We start from the raw sequence: 26433 nt of genomic DNA on the forward strand, positions 1-26433 counted from the left end.
CGGCGTCGGGGTCGCTCGGCGAGCGGGGAGGCTGTCACGTGAGCGAGGATCGGGACCCGCGGAGGCAGCGGAGAGCCGCCTGCCATTGGCTGCGGCGCGGAGGGGGCGGGGCGTAGGAGGCTATAAAGGGGCGGCTCGGCGGGCGGCCCCAGTCGGCGGCTGCGCGTTGTGCTCGCGTCGTCGTGCCGGTGCTGCTCGGTGCTCCTGGGTGCTGCTCGGTGCTGCCGCTGCTGCCGCCAGGATGTTCGAGGCGCGGCTGGTGCAGGGCTCGGTGCTCAAGCGGGTGCTGGAGGCCCTCAAGGACCTCATCACCGAGGCCTGCTGGGACCTGGGCTCGGGCGGCATCAGCCTGCAGAGCATGGACTCCTCGCACGTCTCCCTGGTGCAGCTCACGCTGCGCTCCGAGGGCTTCGACACCTACCGCTGCGACCGCAACATCGCCATGGGCGTCAACCTCTCCAGGTAGCGGCAGGGCCGCCGCGGGGCGGGCCCGGGCCTGCGGCGCTGAGGGCAGCGGGGCCCGCTGGGGTTTGGGCGAGGCGGCGCGTGAGGGGCTCGTGGGGGCCGAGGCGGCCCCGCGCCCTCAGGAGCGGCTCGGGGCGCTCGCAGCCCCGCTGCGCGCCCCCCCCCCCCTTCTCCTCACAGCTCTCGCGCCGTTTTTCGCAGCGCGCGCGGGGCCCGTGACGTCACTGGCGGCGCCATGCGCGCGGCGCGCTGTGGCGGGAAAGCGCGGCGGTTTGGCGCCATGGCGCCCGCAGCCCCCCCCCGCTGCCCGCCCCGTGCGGCGCCGGGCCGGGGGGGACGATCATCTGCACGGGGGTTGTTGCGCCTCGGTAACGGCCCGGTGGTCGTGTGTAGCACCTGGAGTCTAAAGCAGCCTCGCTACACCCGAGGTTGCTGGCAGCTTCTCGTTAAACTTGCTTTAGCACTCCGCAATAGGTAATTGGCTTGGTGTTCCTTCTCTGTTTGCGATCCCATGCTTGTTTTTTCCCTAGCATGTCCAAAATACTGAAATGTGCTGGAAATGAAGACATCATAACGCTCAGAGCAGAAGACAATGCGGATACATTGGCTCTAGTGTTTGAAGCACCAAGTGAGTCTTCTATTGGGGAGCTCATTTGCTAGCAGGATAATTTAGGCAGTCATCATAGACTGAGCAGTATGTGCTGGTTGTGAGGGTGGTCAAAAATGGGAGGAGTCACCTGAAACTTACACGGCCTGGAAATGGGAACTTGGTCTACTTGACCAGTGCTTCATCTGAAAGAGAATCTTCCTTATGCTACATAAAAATGTTCTTAGGCACATCTCGACAGGCAGCATTCCTCTTACAACCTACAAAAGGGTGTTTATGTTGCTTAAATTTCAAGCAAGGTGGATCCTATTGTCACACTTAAAAGTGTTTTTACTTTGATAAAAAGTTGGGGGCAGAACTTAGATCCTGATTGGTAGTTTATTTGAAACACTTGGTCAAACTATGCTTTTTCTTTAGATCAGGAAAAGGTTTCTGATTATGAGATGAAGCTAATGGATCTCGATGTGGAGCAGCTTGGAATTCCAGTAAGTAGTTGAATGACTGACTGTTTCTTGGTGTGTTTTTCCATGTTCATGTCAGACATAGTTTGAGACTGTAACAACACTTCCTTCCTGAAGACTACTCCTGAAGACTTCCTTCCTGAAGACTAGAAATTTTAGTGTATTGACTGTATCAGTCTTCTTGGTAAAAGTTTAATTATGTCACTTTTTTTTTACAGGAACAGGAATATAGTTGTGTAGTGAAAATGCCTTCTGCTGAATTTGCACGCATCTGTAGAGATCTCAGCCATATTGGTGATGCAGTTGTCATCTCCTGTGCAAAGGATGGTGTGAAATTTTCAGCTAATGGAGAGCTAGGAAATGGAAACATCAAGCTGTCTCAGACTAGTAATGTGGACAAAGAAGAAGAAGCTGTAAGTTAATGCTTACTGTGGTGTCTTCAGCATTGAGTTTTCTACTAATATGACTGGAGGCTAAAGGTGGGCCACTGGATCACATATTTCTCTGATTTATAGAACCAAATCAACAAATCTTGCCAGCCTTGGGTTCTTAGCCATGGGGTTTGCAAAAAGCCCTCAGAGCAAAGTGGGGAATACCACTGGCTGCCTTTGCATGAGGTGTCGCTGGGTCTGTGGTGCTGAATTATTTGAGAAACTTTAGATTATTTGTTGCAGCTTGCATTTACCAAACTTTTTAATCTGCCTGTTCTAGGTTACAATAGAAATGAATGAGCCAGTCCAACTGACCTTTGCTCTGCGGTACTTGAACTTTTTTACCAAAGCTACTCCTCTGTCACCTACAGTAACACTCAGCATGTCTGCAGATGTTCCTCTGGGTAAGTAAATGCAGCTGTCATTGAAAATCTCCTTGTAAAATATTCCACCTTAGAACTGTAACAAGTCTTGACTGAATGGCTCTTCTGAAGAATCTTTTGCATTTTTTTCTTTACCAGTTGTGGAGTACAAGATTGCTGATATGGGACACTTAAAATACTATCTGGCTCCAAAGATTGAAGACCAACAAGAAGGCTCTTAATTGGACTAGGACTTAAGGGGGAGATCTGGTCGTTCCTGGAGAGAACAACTGACTTTGAGAAGGAAATGGTGTCTGCCATATTACCAGCAGTTTCAGTACATTGGAGCATCCAGTGAGCACTGTTAAGCGTGTTGTGTAGATATCTCTGTAAATATTTTTCAACTTGCTATTTTGCTATATTGGTGTCATTTGAAACAGGAATTTTTTTCTAGTCTGTTTCTATGCTTTCAGTAATCTTAGATGCTGTGTCTAGGTGAAGTACCTTACTCCTTTTGTTGTGTGTTAGAGTGCATTATTTAACTTCAATAAAGATGACTCCTAGAGTTTCAGCTGTGGAACTATAGTTGACTAGGCTTGCTGTTTAATTATGCCACAAGTTTATTTGCCCTTCATCCATTTATTTTTGAAGCTGATACTCTAACTGGAACATGGAAAGTGGAAATAAAGGAATTTCATGGTTCTTACACTATTTAAATGTGGATGGATTAATCGATGCTTTGTCAAACTATGCTGATATACCCCTGCATGAGTGGCCAAATACCTTGATTAAATGTGTTGAAGTGGAAGAGGTAGTTACAGTCTGAATAATGCATCAATGATACTGTTTCCTTAAGTAGAGGAGGTTTGTGGAACATGTTTTGCTTAAAATGCATTAGCTTTGCAGATGCAAGAGCTGCCTGTTCCAGCAGGAACTGATCCTGTAGCTGTCACTTTCACTCCAAATGAAGTCTGAGGGTGTGTAGACACATGCCACAGTGTCACAGTGACTGCAAGTTGCTTGGTGTAGAAAGCTGTGTGAACCTTTCCTGGTTTTAGATCTGTTACTAGCTTGTTGATGTTAAACCATTCCTGGACAGGCCTGAGCACGTTCCATGTCTTTGGTGCCTCTGTCCCACACATCTGTTGACAAGTGTTGTGGAATCACCCAGATCACCAGCAATTCCTCTTACTTATATTTTTGTTCTCATCATTCATTCATGGAGGTACAGTGCAAGGTTTATACTGAAGGCTTGATCATGAAAAACGGGATGCAAAAACTGTTTTGGTAGGTAGCTACTGTTTTTCACTTACTGTATTGCTATAAGTTACCCATAAATCGTACCCCTCATTGTGAATCGGTGATTCCATTTCTTCATGAATGAAGAAACAATGAAAAGCAATCTTGTTGGCTTGATCAGTGCTGTGTAGCAAGCAGTGCTTGCAGGGTCTTAAGTACTGTGGGTGTATTCAGGTTTAGGAGGCCCTGTACTTTCCACTGGTCATCTACAAGAATATTGAGCATGCCTATAAACTTGGGTAATCCAACTGATTTAGCAGAATTTCACAAGGTGGCAGTACTGATTAAGAAACAGATTCTGCTGTGTCAGAATGATGAGTGCTTTCATGATTGAAACTAGTGCCTGCTCAAAGCCTGGGAACAGGATTTTTTAATGCTCCCTGCCCTTTTTACTTCATTGATAGCAGCAATTCTTTCTTAGAAAATATTTCATTGCAGTTTTCTTCTGCATGTAGATCCCTGCATGACTTTTTTTGTCTTGAAATTTATCTCATATCTCCAGAGCATACACCATTTATTCTCTTGAATTTTGAGGTTGTTGGTGAATTCAGTACCTTTAAGAACACACCTGAAAGCAAGATCTAACCCAGCTGTCCTAAAACTTCTCAGCAGCAGTTGAGTTGTCCAGAACAACATTGGATACCTCAGAATTAAGAGGCTATTTTACCTCAAATGCAATGCTTCCCAGATGGATTGCCACTGTGGTACCCACAAGTGCAGCAAGTAGCTAAGTACTTCAGTAAAGAATGAAAGATCAGTTGTGTTGAAATAGTCAGGAAGAATTCTGTGTTTTACTGATGCTTAAAGCTGTGCTAGTGAAGCATATCCATTTTTGTGCAACCTCCTGCTGTAGTGGGGATTACTGAACTCCTGCTGTTTTACCCATGAACCTAAAAATAAGCCATGTGGTTTAATTGCTTATTTTTGCAACTGGAACAACTAAGTTGAGTAGTTTCTTGTAGTAGGAAATGTCTTTTAGCATTAATATCTATGCTGTTGTGTGTGATTTGTGTATGATCTGCTCTCTGGTTAAATCCTTACATTAGCTGAATATTTACTTTGCCATTGCTGTACCCAAATACTGAAGAAACAATAGCTACTCCATCTTTAAAAATAAAAATTAAAAAATTGAGAGGTATGGTAAAATGCTGCTTCCCTATGTTTGAGGAGGTAAACTTTGAAGCTTATACCTTTCTCCATGGCAAGAAGGTCTAATTTATAGAACAAACGGGGGGTGGTCTTTGAAACTTCAGATCTGGTGTTCCAGGCACTCAATCCAGTGCGTATCTTATTGATTTACAGGAATTGGAATCATGCTAATTTCTGTAACTTCCTTTTTTTTTTTTTGGAGCAATTGGATTAAGTAAATTCCCAGCTGTGATTTATCTGTATTAATACAGTTCCAGGTGTTCAAAATAGGTGTTCTCTTTAGTGCCCACTGATAGTACCTGAGGGAATGTTGTCAGGCTGCGACAGGGGAGGTTCAGGCTGGGTGTCAGGAAGAGGTTTTTCACTGAGAGGGTTGTCGCTCACTGGAACAGGCTCCCCAGGTATGTAGTCACGGCACCAAGACTGTCGGAGTTTAAGAAATGTTTGGACTGTGCACTTAGTCACATTGTCTGAATTTTGGGGTAGACCTGTGTGGTGCCAGGAGTTGGACTCAGTGATCCTTGTGGGTCCCTTCCAACTTGGGATATTCTATGACTCCGTGAAAATACTTTTCTGGCTATACTTTTTCTGTTACATATGCATAGCTGTGATGGAGGGGTGTGCTCTCCCTGCAGACAAGTTTACGTCCTGAGCTTCCTTTAGAAAATCAACATTTTAAAGCATATGTAGGAGCAATGTGTATTAAGAACATGCTGCTTCATAAACCAGTCACAAACGCAGCCCAAAGCGTGGAAGCACAGGCAGGTCAGCTTGGTGCTCCGCGGGTCTTGCATGACCAGGGTGACCAAAATGCCCGTCCGTGCCAACCTGCCCCACAGCTCTGATTTCGGCTGCCAGTCCTGAGCGCAAGGCTCAAAATAACTCAGTGGAGCTGAGCCAGCGAGCGGCCGCTGCCATAACCTGGAAGGAAACGACAGGCACAGAATAAACTTCCTGGGTTGGCCTGCGGCTGGAGCGCGGAGAAGAAGCGGCAGCGGGAGTGATGGGTTTGACCAGCAACGTGAGTTGTCGGTAACTCTTGGCTTGTGTTAACTTTCCAAAGCTCTAACGCTGCTCACGGCACAGCGTGCAGTTCTCGGGGCGTTGTCAGACATGTTGTGAACTTCCTGCTCCGCAGCAGAGAAACCATTTTGCCTCCGCGGGAGGGGATCAGATGGGTTTCTCGCACCAGCATTGAGGTTTGAGCTCCCAAATGGGGCAGGAAATGACATCCCCCTTCCTTCCTTACTCCCGGGTGTAGAGGGTAGAAATTCGTATCACTGCTATGAAAAGGATAAACAGGATTTTGGCCTGAAGTGCCACGACTGCTTTTATTTGCATGCTCCCCTTTGAACCTTTGCTTACCCTGGAAGTCCTGCCCCAGGCAGTGCTGGTTCCTGCTGCGTATGAAGCACGGCTGTAGCTCAGCGTTATTAGAGGGCCTGGATGGCAAGCACACCTCCCTGTTTGCTTGCCTCTTAAAAAGCACAGCAGTGAACTTGGTTCTGATCCTCTGCTGTTCTTGAGCGCAAGGAGAGCGAAGCTCAGTGGACTTGAAAGCGGCCCTTAAAGATGAGGTCCGAGGCAGTGCTTTGTGCTTCATAGCCTCTGCTTGGTTAGAAAGGAAATGCAAAGGGCTGGAATGATTTACGCAGGTGTAAACTGGAAATTATTGCTGGGAAGCCACTAGGAATGGCCTGGTAAATAATGTGACAGGCAGTAAACAGCCCCACAGAACTTGGGGGCAAAAAGGAACAGAGTCAGGAAATCTGACAGGTTTTGGATGTGCTGATTTCTTGTCTTCTTCCCTTTCTGCACTTCGACCCCATGGGTATGTGGGAGGCTTTGGGGGCATTTTAGCACAATGAACTTAGGGAAAAAAAAAAAAGTAAAAATAAGATGTGTAAAGAAGCTGAGGGTGTGTGTTACCACCCAGTAGGTGGGTGATACCCCTACTACCCATAGGGATAGAAATGTGTTTTTCCTATAGAAAAAGCAAAAAAGTTCAAGTTAAAGGTATAGCTGAGGAGGATTTAAGATTGGAAGGTGCTGGATGTTTTATAGAAGTCAAATTTACTGAAAGAGAAACAAACCTGATGGCAAGGGAATGTGCCAACATGTAGTGAGCAGAGATGAAAAAGGAGATCTTGTTATTAATGTGAGGGAGACAAAGAATTTCAGTTCAAATGGAGACTAAATATTTTGAGGAGTTGCTATTACCTTAGCTGTCAAATACCATTATGGAAAGCGCATCTTTATCCCTTCCTGTAGGAGCAGTTGGGATATATGCTTTTTTTTTTTTTTAGTTCAAGCTTTTCTAGAAATTAAAAAAAAAAAAAAAGTTGTTGAAGGCAGTGCAGGAAATGTATATTCTGCCTCTTTGGGAATTCAGTGCAGATTCAAGGCTGTGGGTGAGCAGGTGCCTAATGTATAGGTCCTGTATAGGGGAAACCAGCAGCTGGGAGCTGTCAGCCTCTGTTAAATGGCTCTGCAGTGCGTCAGAGATGTGTTGGCAGGCCAGATCCAGGCTTCAGTTTATGAGAAGACAGGCTCCAAGGCACAGGAGAAAGCTGGCTCTGCCCATCTCCCTGTTCTGATCACCCAGGACTGTCACTGCTGGCAGCAAAACCACAGGGCTAGGCTTCGCTGCATAGTGAAATTGCAGGGTATGGCTCTGTGTAACTAAATAAAGTTCAACCCTGAATACTTCCTCCCTTGCGGCTAGATAGACAAGTGACCTATGCTTTTTAGCTCCCTGCTCTTTTTTGGTTGCCTCATCTGCTAACCACCCCATCCCCTTGTCATGCTCCTACTGAGTCATGACTCAAACCGTCTTAGGGATGACAGCTCCATTTCATTCTATTTTCCAGTGTTTTTTTGCAAAATGGATTTATTGCAAAATATCTAGCTGGTTGAAAAGCTGCTTTGTTTAGTTTTGGTTTGGGTGTATTTAATAGTGGCCCTGTTTAGAAATAGGTGGATGTCAGACATCTTACTGCTGGAAGTGTGATCTTGCAGATGAGACCTGGCTTATACAGGGCATATTATTCTGGAACTTCTATCAGGTTTTAAACACGTTCTTCGTAATTTGATTTTGTTTTCAAATATTGACAAATCCAAACTTGTCTGCAGCTATATTTATGCCTTTTATTTTAGGTTTAAATACAAAATTTTATTTTAAAAGATTTAAGTCATGAAAGTGAACAAGGATTTTTTGGGGTTAGTAGAGGCTTAACGCTCCTGTGCTTGTCTTAGGAAACATAATCCACATCTGACTCTATCATCCAGTTTGCTCTGATTTTTTTTTTTTTGCTGTTTCTGTTTTCCAGGTTCTAGCTGATTCACAAGCATCATTGTAATGATGTCATCAAGAATGAATCTGTCTGCTGGCATTCCCAGTAGTAAAGTCAAGTATTCTAAGCTTTCCAGTACTGATGACGGATATATTGACCTGCAGGTAAAAAGTAGGGAAGAAAACCTCTTTGTACTGCTGCTCTGACTGTAAGCTACTAGTGGGGGCTGCTATAGCTTTGCATATATGCATGCGAGACTGCTTTTTGTTCGTGTCCACCAGAAAGGTACAAATCTATCCACAAGCCACCACTTCAGTCTTTCTCCTCTAGAAAGCTCACAGAGCACAACTGGAAACAACATTTCTTGTTTAGTAGGGTCAGATTCATTTCTTTGGAAGGAGATGAAAATCAGAGCAATGGGTATAAATGCTAGCTTGGGCAACAGGGTCTGCATGGGCAGGGTTCGTTGCAGAGAGGCTGTTATAGAGCCATGCGTCAGGGCTGCTGCAGTGTTTTGTTTGCTGTCATCTATGCCGTGATTAGAAGAGAGCTGTGCTGGGGTAAGCTGTTTAATTTTTTTTTCCCTTTTCCATCCAGTTCAAGAAGAGCCCACCAAAAATTCCCTACAAGGCAATTGCACTTGCTGTCGTGCTCTTCATGATTGGGACCTTTCTCATTATCATAGGAGCCCTCCTCTTGGCAGGGTACATCAGCAAAGGTGTAAGTGGTTTGATTACACTTCTGTTACAAGTTCTGTATTGTTTGCCCCTCCCAAAGCCTGCCAGAACTATCATGTTCAGTGCAGAAATTCAGAGGAAAAGACCTGTAAACAAGAAAGTAATCCCCCTTCCTGCCACACTGGTGTTTGCTGACAGGCCTGCTCCTCTGGCAGTAGAGCCCGTTATCTCCAGTTAGCAACTTGGGAGTGGGTCCATAGCTGGAGGGGAGATCTGCCAGGAAGGGATGAATTTCTGTCCTACCCAGTGGTACAGTTCCATTTTAATGCCACATCATTGCAGTGGTCAGCTTGCTGTGTTGGTGAAAAAATCCTGGGATCATCACACTTCTAGTAAAGATCCCCCACTTTCTCTAAGGGATACCTGATTGCTATATAGAACACGGCACTGTTTTTCTCCCCTCTCCGCCTTTATGATCCATTGAAAGCAGATCTGATGCTTGCAGTTGACATTGTGCTTCTCAGTGACACACTTCTCGTTTTACCTTGTGCAGTATGGAACTGCTTTACAGTTGGCAGCTGCTGCTTATCGTTGTGGAAACAGCAGCATTTTGGCCATATCGGAAGCAGTCCAGGCCCAGATAGGAGAGCTTGCCCTTAGCCAAGCATGCAGGACTCAGCCTGTGGTTGGCAATTTTGTCATGTGATGAGTGTCAGGAGGAGCCACCCCTCCAGCCTAAAGGAAAAGGTCAGTTGAGGTTTCCTGTAGCATCAAGCAGATGCCAGACCAGGAAGAGGAATTAGAGCTCAGCCTGAAGACAGCTGAGAGATTTGAGATAGATTTTGCAGGCCTTAGGGATGAATAATTGTGGTGGTTTGCTTGGTGAGGCAGGACCTGAGAAAAAGAAAAGACCTTGATATGGATCTCTTACTGCACTTACACAGCTTTTCTGTCTGACGCAGGGAACGGACCGTGCTATCCCCGTGCTCATCATCGGGATCCTTGTATTTCTCCCAGGCTTCTACCACCTGCGCATTGCATATTATGCTTCCAAAGGCTACCGGGGCTATTCCTATGATGATATCCCAGATTTTGATGACTGAATGATGTTCCTGACAATGTTATAATTAGGTTAGTGTTAAGAGCTGCTAGTTACCCTGGATATTGGAGGGAGCTGTTAAGATTGTAAATGAAGTATATCAGTCACGTTATGCAACTTCTGGTTTTCAAAATTTGGTGCTGAAGTGCTGCAAGCTTTTCAGCTGGGGGGACAAGGGGGTTAAACATGGAATTGACGAAAAGTATTGCAACATTAGGTGGGAAGAACATGTGGTTTATCATATTTTTCCTCTTGGTTACATAATGCTGGTTGCTTGTAAGAAGTTATTCTTGGGCAAGGCAATTCTAGCAATTTTCCAAAAATAGTTGAGCCAGACAGTTTCAGCAGTAAAGATATTTGTTTTTCTAAGTGCTTCATAGAGTTTATTTTATTTTTTTGAGAGACCTTTGCTATGCTTGGTTCTAGAGTTGCAGACAAACACCACACATAACTCTCTTTTGCTCTCTGCCCATCAGAAGGGCTTCCAATTTACTTGTCTTATGCTTGTCTTGAGTAATGGAACTCATATGCGTACAAGAGGGGAAAAATGCACTTGCATGAAATAACTTATACAAACTGCATTTGCTGCACAACTCCTTGCTAGACTGACCAATCTTATGCACTCACCAAACACATTCTTCAGAAGCAAGCTGTTTCCCATGCCACTGCTACTCTTGGCAAGATCAGACTGTCATCCTTTAAAAGGAAGGACTGTTGTGGGATTTTGCTTATTTTAAACTGAATAGAGACAGGGAGAAGAACTGGAATATGGGCCAGCATTCAAGTGTCTAAAAACAAACATCTTGGGTTTGACTGGTGTGGGTATAGGAGACACCTGAATTCCAGCTATCTGTATGTATATTTGGGATCATTTTATCCTTGTTTAGATACATTGTGACTAACTCCCTAAACCAGTGAAAAGAATATCTGTATAGTTTGTACTGAATAAATTGTTTGTATTGTTTTGCTAGCTTCAGTAATACCTTATTCAGGGAAAACCAGTTGGTAGCTCTGTACTTGATGCAAAAGTAAAAACTCACTGTCTCCTTAAGTGGGACTGAACCAAGTGTCCTGAAGAACAAGTATGTGACAAGATGTAGAAATGCAAGCCTCAAGTATATGTATTTTACATGAATAAACTTCACTATATTCTGTGTACAAATTACAAGCTCATCTTTTTCACATTCACAGATCTCAGTGTGCGCTAAAAATGGTCCTGGGCAAAGAGGTTAATACTTCAGTTGAGCCTGCTGTTGCTTACTGCTTCTAGTTTCTGATGTAGTTGTTACAGTCAGCAATAGACTTTGATGAGCCAGCAGCTTTGAAACAGCTCCAACTGCTCTGCAGGACCCTTGGCTTGCTTTGGGGCAGAGCTGGGAACCTGGAATTACCCTCTCTAGAGCAGCAATGCGGAGTGTCTCAGGTGCGACAAGATTATGTGCTGCTTCAGAAGTCCAGGATTCACTTTTTGAACCTCTCGTGCAGTATTTGAATGTGCAAAGACCCCAGACTTCTAATAGCTTGGTGTCAGTGTCCAAATATCCAGTCCTTTTATGTAACAGGGAGTAGTGTCTACATATGACTTGCAGTCTGGTACTGATACTCCAGAATTGTGCCAGGCATAGCTCATGTGGACTGAAAATTTGAAAGGTAGAGGGGCAAAAAACACAGCAGGTCCTTGGAGATGGTCAGAAAGCTTTCCTGGACAAATGTTCTTGCTCTGAAAGTACAAAACTACTTTGTCTTTTTTCCTTCCTCATTTTTCTATTCCTCCTCCAATGTTCTAGATTAAACTCAAAGCCCGAGCCAAGGTCTTCTTTTTTTAACCTACATCTATTCCCTTGTTTGACTTGATTAATTGGCTTGTGTGTGCCCCAGTGGTGCACTCTGAGGACTAACTGATTGAATTCAGGATCTCCTTTTTGCCTTTCCATCTCTGAAGGCAACAACTACGTGTGTTCTCTCTTGCTCTGCTGCGTCATGCTGGCCCTGGCCATCACCCGTCTCACGTTCCTGACGCAGCCGGCCCCTGGGCTGGTGGCAGCCCAGCTTTCCAGATGTCACACGCTGCTTGGCAGCAGCTGGAATGCCTCAATTAAAGCCGGGTCTGGCCAGGAAAGTCGCTGCTGACGCAAAACCATGAATCAGCCTCTATTAGGGGATAAGAATGTGGGTTTGTTTGGTTTGGGGAAAGGGGACAGGGAGTTGAGATGGAAAAAGAGGAGTAGGGGGAGAAGATGCCTTCAGGGGCTGATAGGATGCAGAAAGCTGAGAAGCCTGGGGCAACTGAGAGGGATAAGTAAATGTAGGGGACAGGTGAAGAACATACTGACATTTCTGGAGGGTTGGCAATTTATTTTTTGAAACAGAAACAACATCCTCAGACAACACAGTGTATAAATAAGATCAGACTCTACCCTGGTGCTCACAGGGCTGTCTGTATGAGGAATGGACACTGGGAAGATTTCCTCTCTACAGGGATGTTTTGCATCTAATTTGGAAAGTCAAAATGGACATTTCTGGGGAAAAAAAGGTGTGTTGACTACTCAAATGTAGGTCCAGGCTACTTAATTCTTTGAGTTTGCGTGGTGTATTCTAAGTGTGGCTTTCAAGGGTACAAGTTTCTTTTACGTCCAATCTTCTATTGTCTAGCTGTAGTGTAGCTAATACCTTGGGTTCATTTTTTCTTAGAAAATAAACTAATTTACATCTTGGAAAATTTGGAAAATTTTACTGTTGCATTTGTTTCTGGTCCATACCTCTATGGCAGTGGTAGGTACTCCTTCGGGTAGGTTTGAGGATAATCAGGGCTGTCAGCTCTTACTTTTGTTAAAGTATTACATAAAGGCATCACAGTTTTCCTTCTAAATGTAGCCATTGCCCATTCCTTGTTCTAGTCCCTTAGTGCTAATACATTACAACGGGATCTTTTACAGTTTTTCCTTCTACTCCAGCCACGCCATGGACCTGCATGGATGATTTGCACAGCTGGCTTGCCTCAGCCCCCTGAGCGTGGAGCTGCATCCTTCCCTCCACCCTGTGTGCTCGATGCCTCTGCCAAATCCCACAGCTAATGGCTGTGCTCCTCAGTTCCCCTTCTGTAAAATTGTCTGTTGTGGGTTTGGGGAGAGCTGACTGATGAGGGTAATAGGAAAATGCCTGTGAAGAAGTTTCTGGTTCTAGAGCAGGGCTTGAACGACAAATAAGGCAGAGGCTGAACACTGATGAATGGGGATAATACTGAAATAGCTGTTTCCTTTATTGAGCATCATCCATTCTGGGCACTCGGTGAGGCAGCTGTCTCAGAAAAAATAGTCGGCATTTATATAGTTTGATGGGATATTATTATACACAGAAGCTCTGTAGCAAGAACAGGCACCCAGATTTAAGGCTTTTCTCTAGTTTATGAGTGCCTGAATTTATATCCTCAGTGATGTTTTTCTGTTGCTGCGGTATGGTGTATTTATATGATTGTTTGATTCTAGAGTCCCCTGAAGGCCTGAGCTACCAGCAGTCCCAAAGAAATTTTGCCAAACATTATTTATAAAAGAAAAGACTCCCTTTAGGTCAATCTCACGAATTTTACTTAAGTGTCTGGAGTGAGCACAGCTAATACAAGTTCCCAAGCATAATCACATCAGAGGAAACTTCCCTTAACTAGACAAGCTGTTTGAAATGTCTAGGTGAATAAATTGAGGGGAACAAACAAGGTAGCAGTGAAGACATACTGGGTAGCTGCAGATATTAACTATGAGCCCTCAACACTCATGCTAAATCCAAAACGACTTTCTCTAATCCTCTTTTGCAGCGGCTCATTGTTAATGACATGTGCTTTCCGAGGCAGAACACGACCCATTCCCCTCCTCTCCAGTAGGCTCCTTCTCGCTGTTGGTGGTACAAATGCCAGCCTCTGAGAGATGGCCACCAACAGCTCCTGGATCAAAACCGCCATATATAATTAATGTTGATTTTCTAACACCTCCCACTGCCAGTTCCCAGTGAGAAGGAAAGTAAGGCAACAGACTTGTACCAAGCAGTGACATTCAAGCATAGAGCTAAGGAGTCAACCTGCTGCCCACATACAGGCTGAGGGACTTCAGTGGGCTTCCAGGAGAGGCTTCACACCTCAAGATGCTGCTAAAAACATCATAACAGTCTCTGCCAACTCATGCATTGGCTAAAGTGGGCGACAGCGAGAATTTATAGCATCAGATCAACCACTGCACCTCCAAGGTTGTGGCTGATTCCCTTGGCGAAACATTCTGTGCAGGGGCCCTGCTTGAAAGGGACTCTTTGTATCACAAGGCAAAAATAGGAGGCATAGAGATGCACTCAGCAGTAGAAAGGAGCAATAGGAAAAGCCAGAATTAACCAAAGCTTTGTGCAAATGGTTCTGATAAATGGTTGAGAGAAGAGGGAGAAATGGTGTTTCTGTAGGTTGCTTGATGTGATAAAGGCAGTGGTGTGGCAGTTCACCAGCCTGGAGATACTATTGCATGTGAGCCTTGAGTCCAAGTGAAACCACATCTGTGAAGGGCTTATCACACTGTGCTGTTCTCCCAATTCTTCTTTGTTTTAAGGTTAGTGGAGCCAACAAAGCCGTGCTCCTTACAGGTGCAGTGATTTTGCATCTGTCCATACGAAGAGCCTAGTGAGGAGGCATCATATTTCTCACTGTTGTGAGGAGGTGACTGCTAATTCCTCTTGTCCCATGCTTCCCCTACAAGGACCCTAGCACCTAAATGACTGGCAAACCTTTACCCACTGACATTCAGTGGCAGCTAACCTGTGAGAGCTTTCTACAGGGAAGATCCTGGGAAAGGGGGATGTAAGTACTCCCAGCAGCAACTTTCCTTGTACTATATATCTTTCTTGGCATCATTGTTGATCGTTCTCTCTGAAGTTTTCCATGTGTTTGTTCTGATGGAAGTTCATGGGACAGGGAGAAGAGCAAGGCCCATCACTAATCTTGTGGTGGTGTAGCAAGCAGGACCTTGGGTTTCCAACACCTTGTTTCTTTTCTCTCAGTAGTGATTTTATCTCCTCTTTTTATAAATTGACCCTGGAGGCCTGGCTGAATGTCATCCATCTGGATGATCATCCCTTGAGGGCTGAGGACTGTCTGTGGAGAGGGGTGCTTGTAAAGAGGCTGGGATGGCCAGCAGGTTTGTAACTGATCATAGTCCTGAAAATATTTTAGTAGAAATTGTGTGAAACATCTGCAGAGAATGAGGGAGAGAGAATGTGATGACTCACTTGGAGCATGCTGCATATAATCAATGCACTATAAATATAGCCATAAAATGAATGTTTTGTTTGAATAAACAGCGCAATCTACAACAGCACCTCTAGTGCTCTTCTGGTACCCATCACGCAGGAACACTTAGATTAGACCCTACAGTCGCGGTCTGCTTTCTTTCTGTCAACTGCAGTTAGCCAAATTCAGCAACATTTGCCATGGAGAGGCTCCATGCTATGATGCTACTTTTATAGCAATATGGATTTTTCTTAGCGTAAAAAACAACGTAAAAACCTGCAGGGCAGGAAGAAATGACTCGGCACAACAGTTCTGTCCTTTCTAATCAGATTTGTGCTATACTCCGCTTATGCTGAGGTCTAAATGAGTTTCTCCACATTCCTCCCCCTCATGCCTAGTACTTAAAAGTCCAAAGCATCAGCCCATTCATACAACCACTCCTTGCATCTTCTGTCTTTCCCTAAACAGCTCGTTAGCTCCTTAATCTTTCTCCTTACCCTTCCTTTGTCCTGCTCCTCCCAGCAAGATCTCCACCTGCAAAGCACCTCTGAGTCTCCCTGACTTCTGCCTTTCCACTGGGCAATTTTCTCATTGCTGTGCTCTGGAGCTGCAGCTCGTCAGTTTAGCAGGTAAGTGCAAATTGTCCAACCCTCAGATCTCTCCAGCCTTCCAGCTGCTAGCAGAACCCTTTGGTTTGCCTCCTCCAGCTCAGGGAAGACGGCAATCCTTCCATCATTTTCACCCTTCTCTACCTGGTGAAAACTGCAGGCAAAAATTGTTCTTTTTCCTAGAGCTCTGCATTCAGCCCCAGTGATGCCTGCATGCTGCAAAGCAGCTGGCACGCCATGTTCCGTGCTCACCGAGTGAAATGTCAGTGTGTGTCAGGGCTTCCTTCTTCCTTCCTTAATACACAAGCAGCTTGAGATTTTTAGGAATGCTGGATTTAACTAAAAATAGTCCAGACAGTTCAGTGGGCCATGACAGATTCCTCCCTCCCAAGAGAGTTTTGTTCTGAGATAGAGCCAAGGGTCAAGGTAGAAGAAAAAAAAAGTCTTTGAAAAAAAGCTTGTGGATTAGAAATTATTGTTTTCAAATAATTTCATTGACCTTTTGCTGCTGTAGACGGACTGTTTTTCTTCTCCAGGCTCAGGCAAACTTTCTTTTGTGCTAGTTGGGTACACATTCTATTGAGGCCTTTGCCTTCCTGCTTTCACCTGTGTCTAGGAAGGTGTTAGGAAAGTTCTTTGAATTGGAAGTAAGGCAATTATTAGGAGGTCTTTTTCTGTGGCCATGGACAGAGCTTGCTCGTGACAAGAATCAGGAAGCAAACATTTCCTTCCTTTACATTGTATTGTGTTGGACAGCCACGGTGCTGTCCTCCATCTCTTGGAACTTGCCTTTCTGAAGGTGACATGGTCCTACAAGACTCATCTATAACTTTTCCAGGCCTGCTACAATTACAGTAAGGAACAAAATTGCAAAGAATTGTCTTTGAGAAGGCTCCATTTCTGCAAAATAGTGGGTTTGGCACTGAAAGCATAAGTTCTATGGAGGAATCACCATCTTAGTCTGGGCTTGCAAAACAAAGAATAAAATCCACCAGTCACCACTAATTAATTTTATTTTGAAATATTTACTTGGACTGCAGCAGTAGCTGCTCTTAAGTCTTTAAAGGATTAGCTGCCTGCTAGTTGTTCATGTCTGCAACCATTTATTTAAGCTGTTGCTGCAAATCATGCTGTTAACCTGTCATGCAAGGTTTCAGCCTTTCTTTGCTTGTCAGTGAGAAATGCATGGTACACACAAGTCTTGCTGATGCGATAGTGGGAAGTTAACGCATCCGCAGTCAGGTCTTCTTCCCCCAGTTTAACATGCTTCTTGAAGGAGGGAAAGACAAAAGATACATATAGTAGTAATTGTCTACTCTGTATAGGATATTACAAAGTCTGACTAACAGAGGCTGATAGAAATTTAAGGAACATGAGATGTGTGCGCAAATGTATCACGCCCCCTGCCATGAAGATATGGTCAGCTTTCACCTCTGTGCTTTTCCATGTGCTGTTACCAAAGACAAATAGCTCGTCTCTCTTTCCTGCTGACCCATCAAAAAGGATGCAGCATTTCCATTGCATCCCAATGCTTGGTTGCATTTGTCATATCATGTTGCATCAGTGTTGTGGTTTAACCTGGCCGGCAGCTGAACACCACACAGCCGTTCGCTCCTCCTCACCCCTCCCTCTCTGGGATGGGGGAGAGAAACGGGAAAGTGAAGCCTGTGAGTTGAGATAAAGACAGTTTATTAAGACAGGAAAATAATAATAATAATAATGATAATAATAATAATGTGTACGAAACAAGTGATGCACAATGCGATTGCTCACCACCCGCTGACTGATGCCCAGCCTATCCCCGAGCAGCCGGCCCCCCACCCCGGCCAGCCACCCCTATATATTGTTTAGCATGACATCAGATGGTATGGAATACCCCTGTGGCCAGTTTGGGTCAGCTGTCCTGGGTCTGTCCCCTCCCAGCTCCTGCTGCACCCCCAGCCTGCCCGCTGGCAGGACAGAGCGAGAAGCTGAAAAGTCCTTGGCTTAGTGTAAGCACTGCTCTGCAACAATTAAAACATCAGCATGTTATCAGCACTCTTCTCATCCTAATCCAAAACATAGCACCCTACCAGCTACTAGGAGGAAAATTAAATCTGTCCTAACTGAAACCAGGACAATCATCTTTAATGTAAGTGGTCAAACCAGTCAACGAAAAGCCAGCTACCAGGGGAGTTTTCATGCACACAACAGCATCAGCTTCTGAGCTAAAAGCCATATTCAGCAAAGGAAGTCAGGGTTTAGAAAATCTTGCAGAAAGCTGACATGAAATGCTGGGCCAAATTCTTTGCTGACGCCAACTAACGTCAATTAGAGAGAGGGGTCAGTTTGATAACAGACTGTGTAAGAGGTTTGGACAAGGGATTTCTCGCCTGCTCAACTCACTCCTTATATTGCAGTCTCACCTCAGCAAGGATTATTTCTTACCCTTACACACGTGTATTCAGTGTAAAAGTGAAAGTTTTCAGGTCCTTAAACACACAAATACTAATTAGCATCACCGTATCATTTTCTACCAGTTAATTTTCATTAACACCATTAGAAGAAGTCTACCAGATCCTTCAATATTCATTTTTCTTGTCTCTCAGTACTAACGGTGCATGTAGCAGCATGACTTCTTCAGCACTGTTTTGGGTGGTTCTTTTACAGACAAGTATCTTATTTTCTCTGTATTTGATTATGCAGGTCAAGTGTATTTTTTTTTGCACAAGAACAGCGGCAGGATTGTAATGTGGCCAGTTCAAATGTATGTGTAAAAGTAGGCCAGCGGATGGTCTCCAACTACAAATAATAATAAAAAATGTATTTGTAAAAGTTTCTCTTTGTTGTGTAACCACATTTCAAGTTGCTGAGAAGACACTGCAGAGTTCAACTTACAACCTGCTTGTGTTTTAACCCTCCACATGAAACAAAGGAGACTGTCTGTCTTTGACTCAGATCCACAGCAGTCTGAGACACTGTATGCTTGAAGATGACAGCCTGCTCCTCTCCAGGGAATTTAACATCCCTTCAGCAGGGTCAGCACACCAGGATGCTGTCCTGGTCCAATGCTCCCCATCCTTCCTTCAACAGGATGGGAAGCATTGAAATAGGAGGGAGTGTAGGCTGGGTGCACATCCCTTCTCCCACATCTGCTGTAGGGAAAATAATTTAACAGTGGGGAGACAGCCCAGAACTTGCAAAATCTCACCTTCAATGACACTGTATCAGTCTGGCACTACTTACAAGTAATGGAGAGGTAGGACTTCAGGCAGGAAGGAGTTAACTAAAGGAAGGGCAATTTGCTGGGGAGAAGTTGGAGTTCATTGTTCCAGGCTCTGCTGTGGATTTCCTTTGCATCCTTTCATCTCTCTGAGTCTTGGTTCTCATCATAAAAGGGGTTGCTTGTCTTTCTTTTTGCTATTTTTGTAAAAGGACTGACTGTAAGCCCTTCAAGGCATGGACTTTACCTTAACCTGTGTGCAGTGGCACAGTGGGAAAGCTCTGTCAGCAGGGAACTATAAATAGTGAGCCTGTCCAGCCCTGTGGCATCCAGGTTTGCTATAATTGCCTCGTTTGCACTCCTGTGACAAGTTGTTAGTTCAGCTGTCAGGGAAAGAAGGAACTGAAAAGTATTGCCACAGACAATTTCCAGCTCTTGGTTTGCCCATTGTGCTTTGGTTTGGGCCCAGTTCTCCCTCCTGCCTCAGGGAGTTCTTCTTTTTCTAGCCAAGTGAGTGACGATTCCCATGAAGTATCTACCCAGCATGATTCGTGATTCGGACAGTTCAATTTCAGAAGCTTTTAGAGGGCTTGTTGTGGTACTGTCTGTTTCCCTCTTTGACTCAGCACCACACTCATTTATTTTGTCTTTTGCTACTCGCTAGATTTTGCAACATTTTTCTACCATTCCTGACATTGCTGTGTTTTTGTAACCATACATTCACGTGATGAACTAAATGAGTCATGGGCATATAGAGGATAAAAGCAATTACAACATCCAAGACCATCCTTCCTCTGAACATGCTCTGGATGTTCTTTCAAAATTGTTTGCAAGTGGGTTCAGGCAATGAAAAAGTTAAGACCCAGGGATTCTCTCTCTGCTGTCACTTCTCTGCTGAGATACAAGTAAGCAACCACACAAGTGCTGCTTTCTGTTCTTTGCAAAGTAAAGGACCTTCATTTGAACCCCCCAGTGGAGGTGGCTTAATGAATCATAGAATCATAGAATGTCTCGGGTTGGAAGGGACCTCAAAGATATCTAGTTCCAACCCTCTGCCATAGGCAGGGATGCAGCCCACTAAATCAGGTTGCCCAGGGCCTCATCTAACCTGGCCTCAAACACCTCCAGGGATGGGGCATTGACAACTTCTCTGGGCAACCTGTTACAGTGCCTCATATGAAACCTATTTTGTTCTGCGCTGCAACACTCCTCTAATGGACTTGCAAATGATTTTCACAGAGCACCACGTCCATACCCTTTTGGAAACAAAGTGGAAATAAGTCCCTTTTTGGCCTGATCCTGCCCATACATATTTGTCAACAGAAGCTGCCATTTACTGCTGCAGGTTTGAACAACAGTCACTCATGAACTTGATGTAAGATGGCAAAACTCAGCTTGTCTCCTGCCTGGGCACCATCTCTCCAAATGACATAGGCTTCATCTGATGGGTAGCTGCAAGCAAAATGCCAGTGTGAATGTGCACCAGCAAAGCAAAAATGTCAGGAGCTGTCAGCCACGGGCTTCTTGCAGTCCTTCTTTTGTTGCCACATCTCAGGGTCAGGAGATTAGGCTCCAGCAATTCAGCAGTATTGGCAGCTAAAACTTGGCAGAAACAAGAGAATAGGGACGATAAATGCATGCTGCTTTCCTGGCCCCCTCCTGCTACCATTCTTCCCAATATATAAAGACTCTCCCTTGGCTAGTTGCTTGTGAAAAGAGGACTGGGAATGAACTCTGAGATGTGGCTAAACCTATCTCCTCCATCCTCTGCTAAATACAGGCCTTACACCAGAGTCAGCAAGTTACCTGTTAACTATTTGGTGCAGCCCCTGAGGTCCCAGACGTAATAGCATCAGGAAAATTAGCTTCTCATCTGAAGCTGTCCAGCTGAGTCAGTGTTATTGCATGTTCCCTATTACTTGCACTTCCCCACACTCAGTGACAACGTTTCAATGAATATTATTTGGCCATGATGGTCTAATCAGCCCTATTGCCAGAAGCACAGGAGGATTTCTTGGTTGTTTGTACCCCACTGGCTGCCAGAATCTGGTCTCCATTTACAAAATATTTTGCATATACAAAGGCGAAGGAAGGTCTCTCTCCAAAAGTTACCAGAGGCAAAACCATCTCGATGTGAACAGTAGGGATCCAACAATTTTGCAACTATGCAGACTTTTCCTTCTCTCCCCCTGTTGATTTATTATGTGAATTCTGGCAACTGCAACTTTGCAACCCGTGCTATTTATCTTTCTATATAGCAAGCACAGCAGTACATCTTCCTCTTGGATCGCTGACTGAAGCCTCAGTAATTTGAGTACTTGGACCAAAGTAGTCTGAGATCCTTGGACCAAAAGACCTAAGAGCACTCTGCACTAATTAAATCTCATAAAGCTCTTCCTGGGTCTTACTGCCTCCATTTTGCAGATGACAAAACTAAGGATTTAGCTCCGATGGCAGATCAGGAAGTATGTTGTTCAGTTTTTAAAATACTTCCTCAAAAGAAATAGTTTTATGCTAACTCTAATTACATACAGCACTATGGGGGAAACACACAGCAATTAAGTCACGACTGTCCATAAGATCAACCATAAATGTATGTAGGTCAAGAAACCTGTAGTGGTATTTTCCACTAGGTGGTGGTAGACAGCATTTTCAAGAAGGGTTTTTCACTCTTCCCTTCTTTACCTTATAGACCCAGGGTCCGTCCAGTTCAGTATTCTCTTCCCCTAACTCCATATTCCGGAGGAAAAAGCAAAAATATCACTGCTGGTGAGTAACAAACTACCTTTCCTAGACTACTTTCTCCTTTCTCCTCTTAGGCAGCCATGAAAATACCAGGGGGTTCATTTTTACTTTGTGTAATCAAGTAAAAGGCATTCCTATTATTGATATAGATGTTCCATGCTGGGTTGTTAAAAACTCCTGAATTCCACCTGTGGGATCCACATAGAATATCGTTAACGTGATCAAGGCAAAACACTGTTTTTTTTTTTTTTAACAACATAAAACAAGATAGGGAATTGGAAATGGGCTACGGATCCCAGACCCAAAACAATCATCTCTGGATATAACTGGATGTGAAATTGTGATTTGGTCTTTTTGGTGATCCTGTACTCAGATCAATGACACATGCCCAAACTGAGGTGACATTTTGGTTTAAACTGGGAATTTTGAGTAAACAGAGGAGATGACAGCCAAAAAGATTTCAGTAATGCACTTGTTGCATATCAAGAAAACCCTGACCTGTAGTCCTGTCCTTACCATTTTATTTTTACAGATCCATGAAGAAACAAACAAAATAAAACTGGCATGCTTGGGGAACATACTCATTAAAGGTTACCTCAGACTATTGCAGTAATACTGTGTTCTCTGGCTGCAGAGAAGGACACACAGCTCAACCTAAAGACTTGACTGTCCCACATCTGTTTCTCCTCATGCAGACTTCTAGTTTCACATGGGCACAACCTCACCACAAAACCAAGTCCCTACTTGCATGCTGTCAAGATGTTCCAGTGATTCAAGCTGGCAAATATCACAAAAAAAAACCCACAAAACTATTTGCTCATATACTCTCTAATCATTACTACTGTGATTACATTAATACTACAATATTTATCCTGCGTTATGAAAGCAAGCATAATGACTGATTAGCACAAAGAACAGAGGGAGGAACTGGGATTCCAGGACTGTTGGTCTTAGCTGAGGAACCTCAGCATTTTAGGAGTACTTACAAGGTTTAGGCCAGTTAGGGAGGGATTCTGGAGATCTATTTTAGACAGACAAGTATTTTAAACTGGTTGAATTGGGACAACAGGCATAAGCCTTCTATGGCGACTAGCTGTCTAGATGCAACAACACCTCACCTGTTCAGGTAAATCCGAGTGAGCTCTGAGGACCTTACCTCTCACCCCTTCAGATAATCTCCTAGATTAGGTGTAGTATATAAAGGAGAACTACAAAGAGAAGGCTTCTTCTTTAAGGTCTCAAAGGTCTGCACACTAAATGATTAATGGCTACTAATTTCCCTTGATAGCCTCTAAACCCGCAGTTGTTATGAAGGACAGGCATATGCATATCCTGTATTTCTGATTCTTCCAACCTCTTTATGGTCCTGTGAATCATTCAGGTAGAAAGTGACTGTTTATAAAGACCATTTTTGTAACAAAAAATTATATATGCTAATAATCCCTGCAAAATAATTTACACCTCTGCAGCAGGGAGGTGTGACCACGTAAAGTGGGCTCTGGGTCCCTGACCAACTGGCTGTTTTCTGATATTTGACAACACAGAAAGCCACCTGGAAGGTAATTTGTCTATTTCATAGAAACAAAAGCCTGAAAATGCTTTGCTAGGTTTGAGCCCATGGTTCCAGGGGGTCTAATTGTGTCAAACTCAATTTTTTTTGAACACTAAATTCACCTTTATCATCTTTCCCTTGCTTGTCCTTGGAATTATTGTGACCATGAGGTCTGTTTATCTGTTAAATTTCTCTGACTCGTGCGTGTATGTGAACTTGCCATTTGCACTTCTCTTGCCAGCTTACCTATATTTCACTCTGCCATCTTCAACTGAGGGGTGCCAGGTTGGCAAAATTAGAACATTTATTTGTGAATCCAGATTAAAAAATTATAGGGCTGTGACTCTACTAATGATTTCTGAACACAGGAAGTCCTCAGAGGGAGACCGAATCACTGGACACATACAATCCATCTTCCAGTATAAACTTCTGTCAAGAGTGAAACTGCTGCAATCTCAATCAATCTTGCATTACTAAAATGTCCCTTATATCACGGCTGCAAGCTCCTCTGCCCTAACAAACAAAGGCTATTAACATTTAAAAGCTACATTAAATATATGTATATGTTTGGGTTAAAGCCAGGCACTAAGTAATGCTAAGGGATCGATATCCATAATCAAGAGCATATACAGCAGAAAAGGTGCACTGAGACTGTGTCCAATATAGTTTTCCACATGGTTCATTTGAAAGCCTTTTAGAAGCTTAACAAGCAGAGGAGCTCAGTGAATGTGGAACCAAACGATGCACAAGTATAAGAAGCACAAACACTCCAGAGGCCTTGTAGAATCTATGGTCTTAAAATAAGCTCCTAGGTTTAGGTTTTAGTAGGATCCGATGAAACCCTCTTTATATGGGCAATGGATGGAAGGGGTCAGACAGCTGGTGAGCAAATACTCAGTAAACACTCTGAGCAGCTGAACTCTGCAAACAGCAACTATTAAGGCAAAGACCTGAAAGATCAACAAAGAACTGCAGGTCTGGGTGAAATGATGCAATGGATTACAATTAGTGTCACTGGTCTGGGGAGCAGAGGCCTTCCTATTGATTTGGGTTTCTGTTACAGCTATGAGCCACCTTAATCAAATAACAAATTGGGCTGGTTATGGAGAAAGCTCAGCATCAGTCGATATTATCTCAAGGACACCTACGGTAGATTTGCACTCTGCTGTTTGAAGCGTAATTTTGTTGTAGGAGAAAAAGTAGGAATTATTGGAGGCGGTGGCTGGGCTGTTGCTTTCCCGAAAGGCAGCAAGAGGCAAAAGGATTGGTGAGTCAGTTTGATCTCAACACATCTGAGAACTGCACATACTTGAAAGGGCAAAACCCGCATTAAAGCAAGTTACCGTTATCAAAATCAATTAGGAATTTCAAATTTTGCCAAGTGGCTCAGAGAGGAAGCATCCATCTCTTCTGATGTGGGGTATCGAAGCGGCAGGTGTCTGCCATGGGGCTGAAACACCCAGCTCTCTGCACTGGGCTTCAATCTGCTGCATGTCTGACATGCCCCATCTCTCCCCAGGCTGAAAATACTGAAAAATCTGAGAAAAGACAGATATGTGTGTGTGGCGGAGGTGTCTTATTTTGGGGGTCTCCACTTCCTTGGTTGCCTTCTCTTCATTCTCCTGTTATAAAAGCTAGATTATTATAATTATTATTTCATTTAAATTAATCCCTCCCCTCGCCCCAAAGGCCAGGGCTGACTGCAGCCTGCACTGACACCACACGAGCGCCATTTTCCTTGGCGCTCGGGAGAGGACCCCCCCCCCCCCCCCAGCGATGCGCCCCGGCGAGCCCCGTCTCGCCTCGTTGCGGGGTCGGGAGCCCACCTCATGGCGCGGCCCGGCCCTCCCGTGCCGGCCGCTGCCCCGCCGCCCCGGAGCCGCCCCAGCAGCCAGGCCCTCAGGGGAGGAAAGCAGAGGAGCGCCGGGCGCCATCTTGTCGGGGGCGGAGCGGGGCCCGGCCCGCCCCGTGCTCTGCCTGTCGGGGCGGCCCCGGCCCCGCCGCACTCGCCGCTGCCGACCGAGCGGAGCGGGGTTCGGCGGAGCCGCCGCAGCAGACGTCAGCGCCATTGCCGTCAGCTATGGCAGGTGAGCCCGTCCTCCTCCTCCTCCCGCGGGCAAGGCGCTGCCGGCCGCCCCGAAGGAGCAGCCCCGTGGGCGCCTCCCCCATGGCGCCTTCCCCTCAGCCGCGCCGCGGTCAGCGCTCTCGCCTGCTGTCCGCTGTCACTTCCATCCCGGTCGCCTGCCGGAGGGCTGCCATAACATTCCCTCGCATCCTCTCCGCGGGCTTAACCCGCTCTCCCGCCGCCCTGCCGAGGCTCGCCTCTTCCCTCCTGCCGGCGAGGGGCTTCCCGGCAGCCTCCACCATGTTGCCGGGCTGCGGTTCACCTTGGCCTGGCAGCTCCTGCCCCTCCCGTGCCATCCGCGCCCCCCTCTCCTCCGTCCTTCCTTTTCTGCGTTCAGCCCCTCCATATTCTCCCTGGCTGCGTTCCCTGCCTCCAGCCCGTGCGGGGCCGGGGCGGAGGGGCCCCTACCTGGTGGCACGGCCTGGGCGGCCGCGGCTGCGAGGGGGCGGCGAGCGCCTGAGGTGGGCACCTGCGGCGGGAGCCACCTGCCCGCCGGGCGGGCGCACGGCTGGGGGCTCGGGGCTGCCTTCGCCGTTCCTCGGCGGTCGCCGCGTGTGGATATTTCTTCTATTTAAAACATAACGTGTGGTAGAGCCGGCGGCTTGTAAACGGGGTGAAGAAATGCAGGTTAATTCTCCCCTGATCCTGAAGGGGTGGGCTCTCCCTTTCTTGTCTGATCCCGTTCTCGTGATATGCTTTGAGGTTTTTTTTTTTTTAATTATTCTTATTCTTTTAATTTATTTGGGGGGCTGTGTGGCTGTGTATGTTGTTCTTCTTTTTATTTTATTTTTATTTTTTCCCCGTGCAGATCCAGTAGGTATGTATTTCTATTTGTTGCTTTTGACTTGTGAGCCCTGTTCAGCATCGTGCAGTTTTCTTTTGTCTTAAGGTATGTTTTTGGTAGAACCAAGTGATGTAGGCAATAGAGAAAAATGCTCAAACAAAGCTTGTTGAAAGCCTCTGATTAGGTTTCATTAATTAACTGATAATTCATAAATATCTGCATTGTGCATTTCTGTCGCTGGAAGGTTTTGCGTTTTCAGAATAGATGAGCATGTAGGCAGAGACTCGTATACACTTTCATTCCTGTCCCTTCATTTT

The 26433-nt window shown here is 45.2% G+C and overlaps 3 protein-coding genes and 1 long non-coding RNA gene across 7 annotated transcripts in view; 3 read left to right on the plus strand and 1 right to left on the minus strand.

Moving 5' to 3' along the window:
- The first annotated feature begins 139 nt into the window (after positions 1-139).
- On the plus strand, positions 140-3037 carry PCNA (proliferating cell nuclear antigen). The gene is made up of 6 exons (XM_083811788.1): positions 140-462; positions 996-1093; positions 1490-1557; positions 1752-1946; positions 2245-2368; positions 2486-3037. Exons 1-6 carry the CDS (start codon positions 242-244, stop codon positions 2566-2568), a joined length of 789 nt encoding a protein of 262 aa, XP_083667914.1. The 5' UTR covers positions 140-241; the 3' UTR covers positions 2569-3037.
- A 2605-nt stretch (positions 3038-5642) lies between these two features.
- TMEM230 (transmembrane protein 230) lies at positions 5643-11005 on the plus strand. 3 transcript variants are annotated; one of them, XM_083811793.1, is made up of 4 exons: positions 5643-5795; positions 8104-8231; positions 8665-8787; positions 9707-11005. In XM_083811793.1, exons 2-4 carry the CDS (start codon positions 8133-8135, stop codon positions 9845-9847), a joined length of 363 nt encoding a protein of 120 aa, XP_083667919.1. In that variant the 5' UTR covers positions 5643-5795; positions 8104-8132; the 3' UTR covers positions 9848-11005. The 3 variants fall into 3 exon arrangements, with proteins under 3 accessions (XP_083667919.1, XP_083667920.1, XP_083667921.1); XM_083811794.1 differs by having other exon boundaries at positions 5654-5806; XM_083811795.1 differs by lacking the exon at positions 5643-5795 and adding an exon at positions 5841-5973.
- LOC310886771 lies at positions 10392-25162 on the minus strand. Its single transcript, XR_014575477.1, has 2 exons — positions 25034-25162; positions 10392-20512 (listed from the first exon to the last, which is right to left on the minus strand). It is a non-coding gene; the product is annotated as an uncharacterized lncRNA (long non-coding RNA).
- The window catches only part of SLC23A2 (solute carrier family 23 member 2), a 61686-nt gene continuing 56913 nt past the window's right edge, over positions 21661-26433 (plus strand). Inside the window, exon 1 of one of the 2 annotated variants that reach the window (XM_083811781.1) lies at positions 21661-21679. The gene's annotated coding sequence lies outside the window, so the exon portion shown is untranslated. Of the gene's footprint in view, positions 21680-25149; positions 25295-26433 lie in introns of those variants that run through there. The other variant, XM_083811782.1, reaches the window with a different exon arrangement.

This window comes from Anser anser (assembly GCF_964211835.1).
Source record: "Anser anser genome assembly, chromosome: 26".
Taxonomy (NCBI): Eukaryota; Metazoa; Chordata; class Aves; order Anseriformes; family Anatidae; genus Anser; species Anser anser.

Coding starts and splice junctions, on each gene's coding strand:
- PCNA (XM_083811788.1), top strand. CDS start 242: ATGTTCGAGGCGCGGCTGGTGCAGGGCTCGGTGCTCAAGCGGGTGCTG. Junction 463..995: donor ATGGGCGTCAACCTCTCCAG/GTAGCGGCAGGG, acceptor TTTTTTCCCTAG/CATGTCCAAAATACTGAAAT. Junction 1,947..2,244: donor TGGACAAAGAAGAAGAAGCT/GTAAGTTAATGC, acceptor TGCCTGTTCTAG/GTTACAATAGAAATGAATGA.
- TMEM230 (XM_083811793.1), top strand. CDS start 8,133: ATGATGTCATCAAGAATGAATCTGTCTGCTGGCATTCCCAGTAGTAAA. Junction 8,232..8,664: donor ACGGATATATTGACCTGCAG/GTAAAAAGTAGG, acceptor TTTTCCATCCAG/TTCAAGAAGAGCCCACCAAA. Junction 8,788..9,706: donor CAGGGTACATCAGCAAAGGT/GTAAGTGGTTTG, acceptor TGTCTGACGCAG/GGAACGGACCGTGCTATCCC.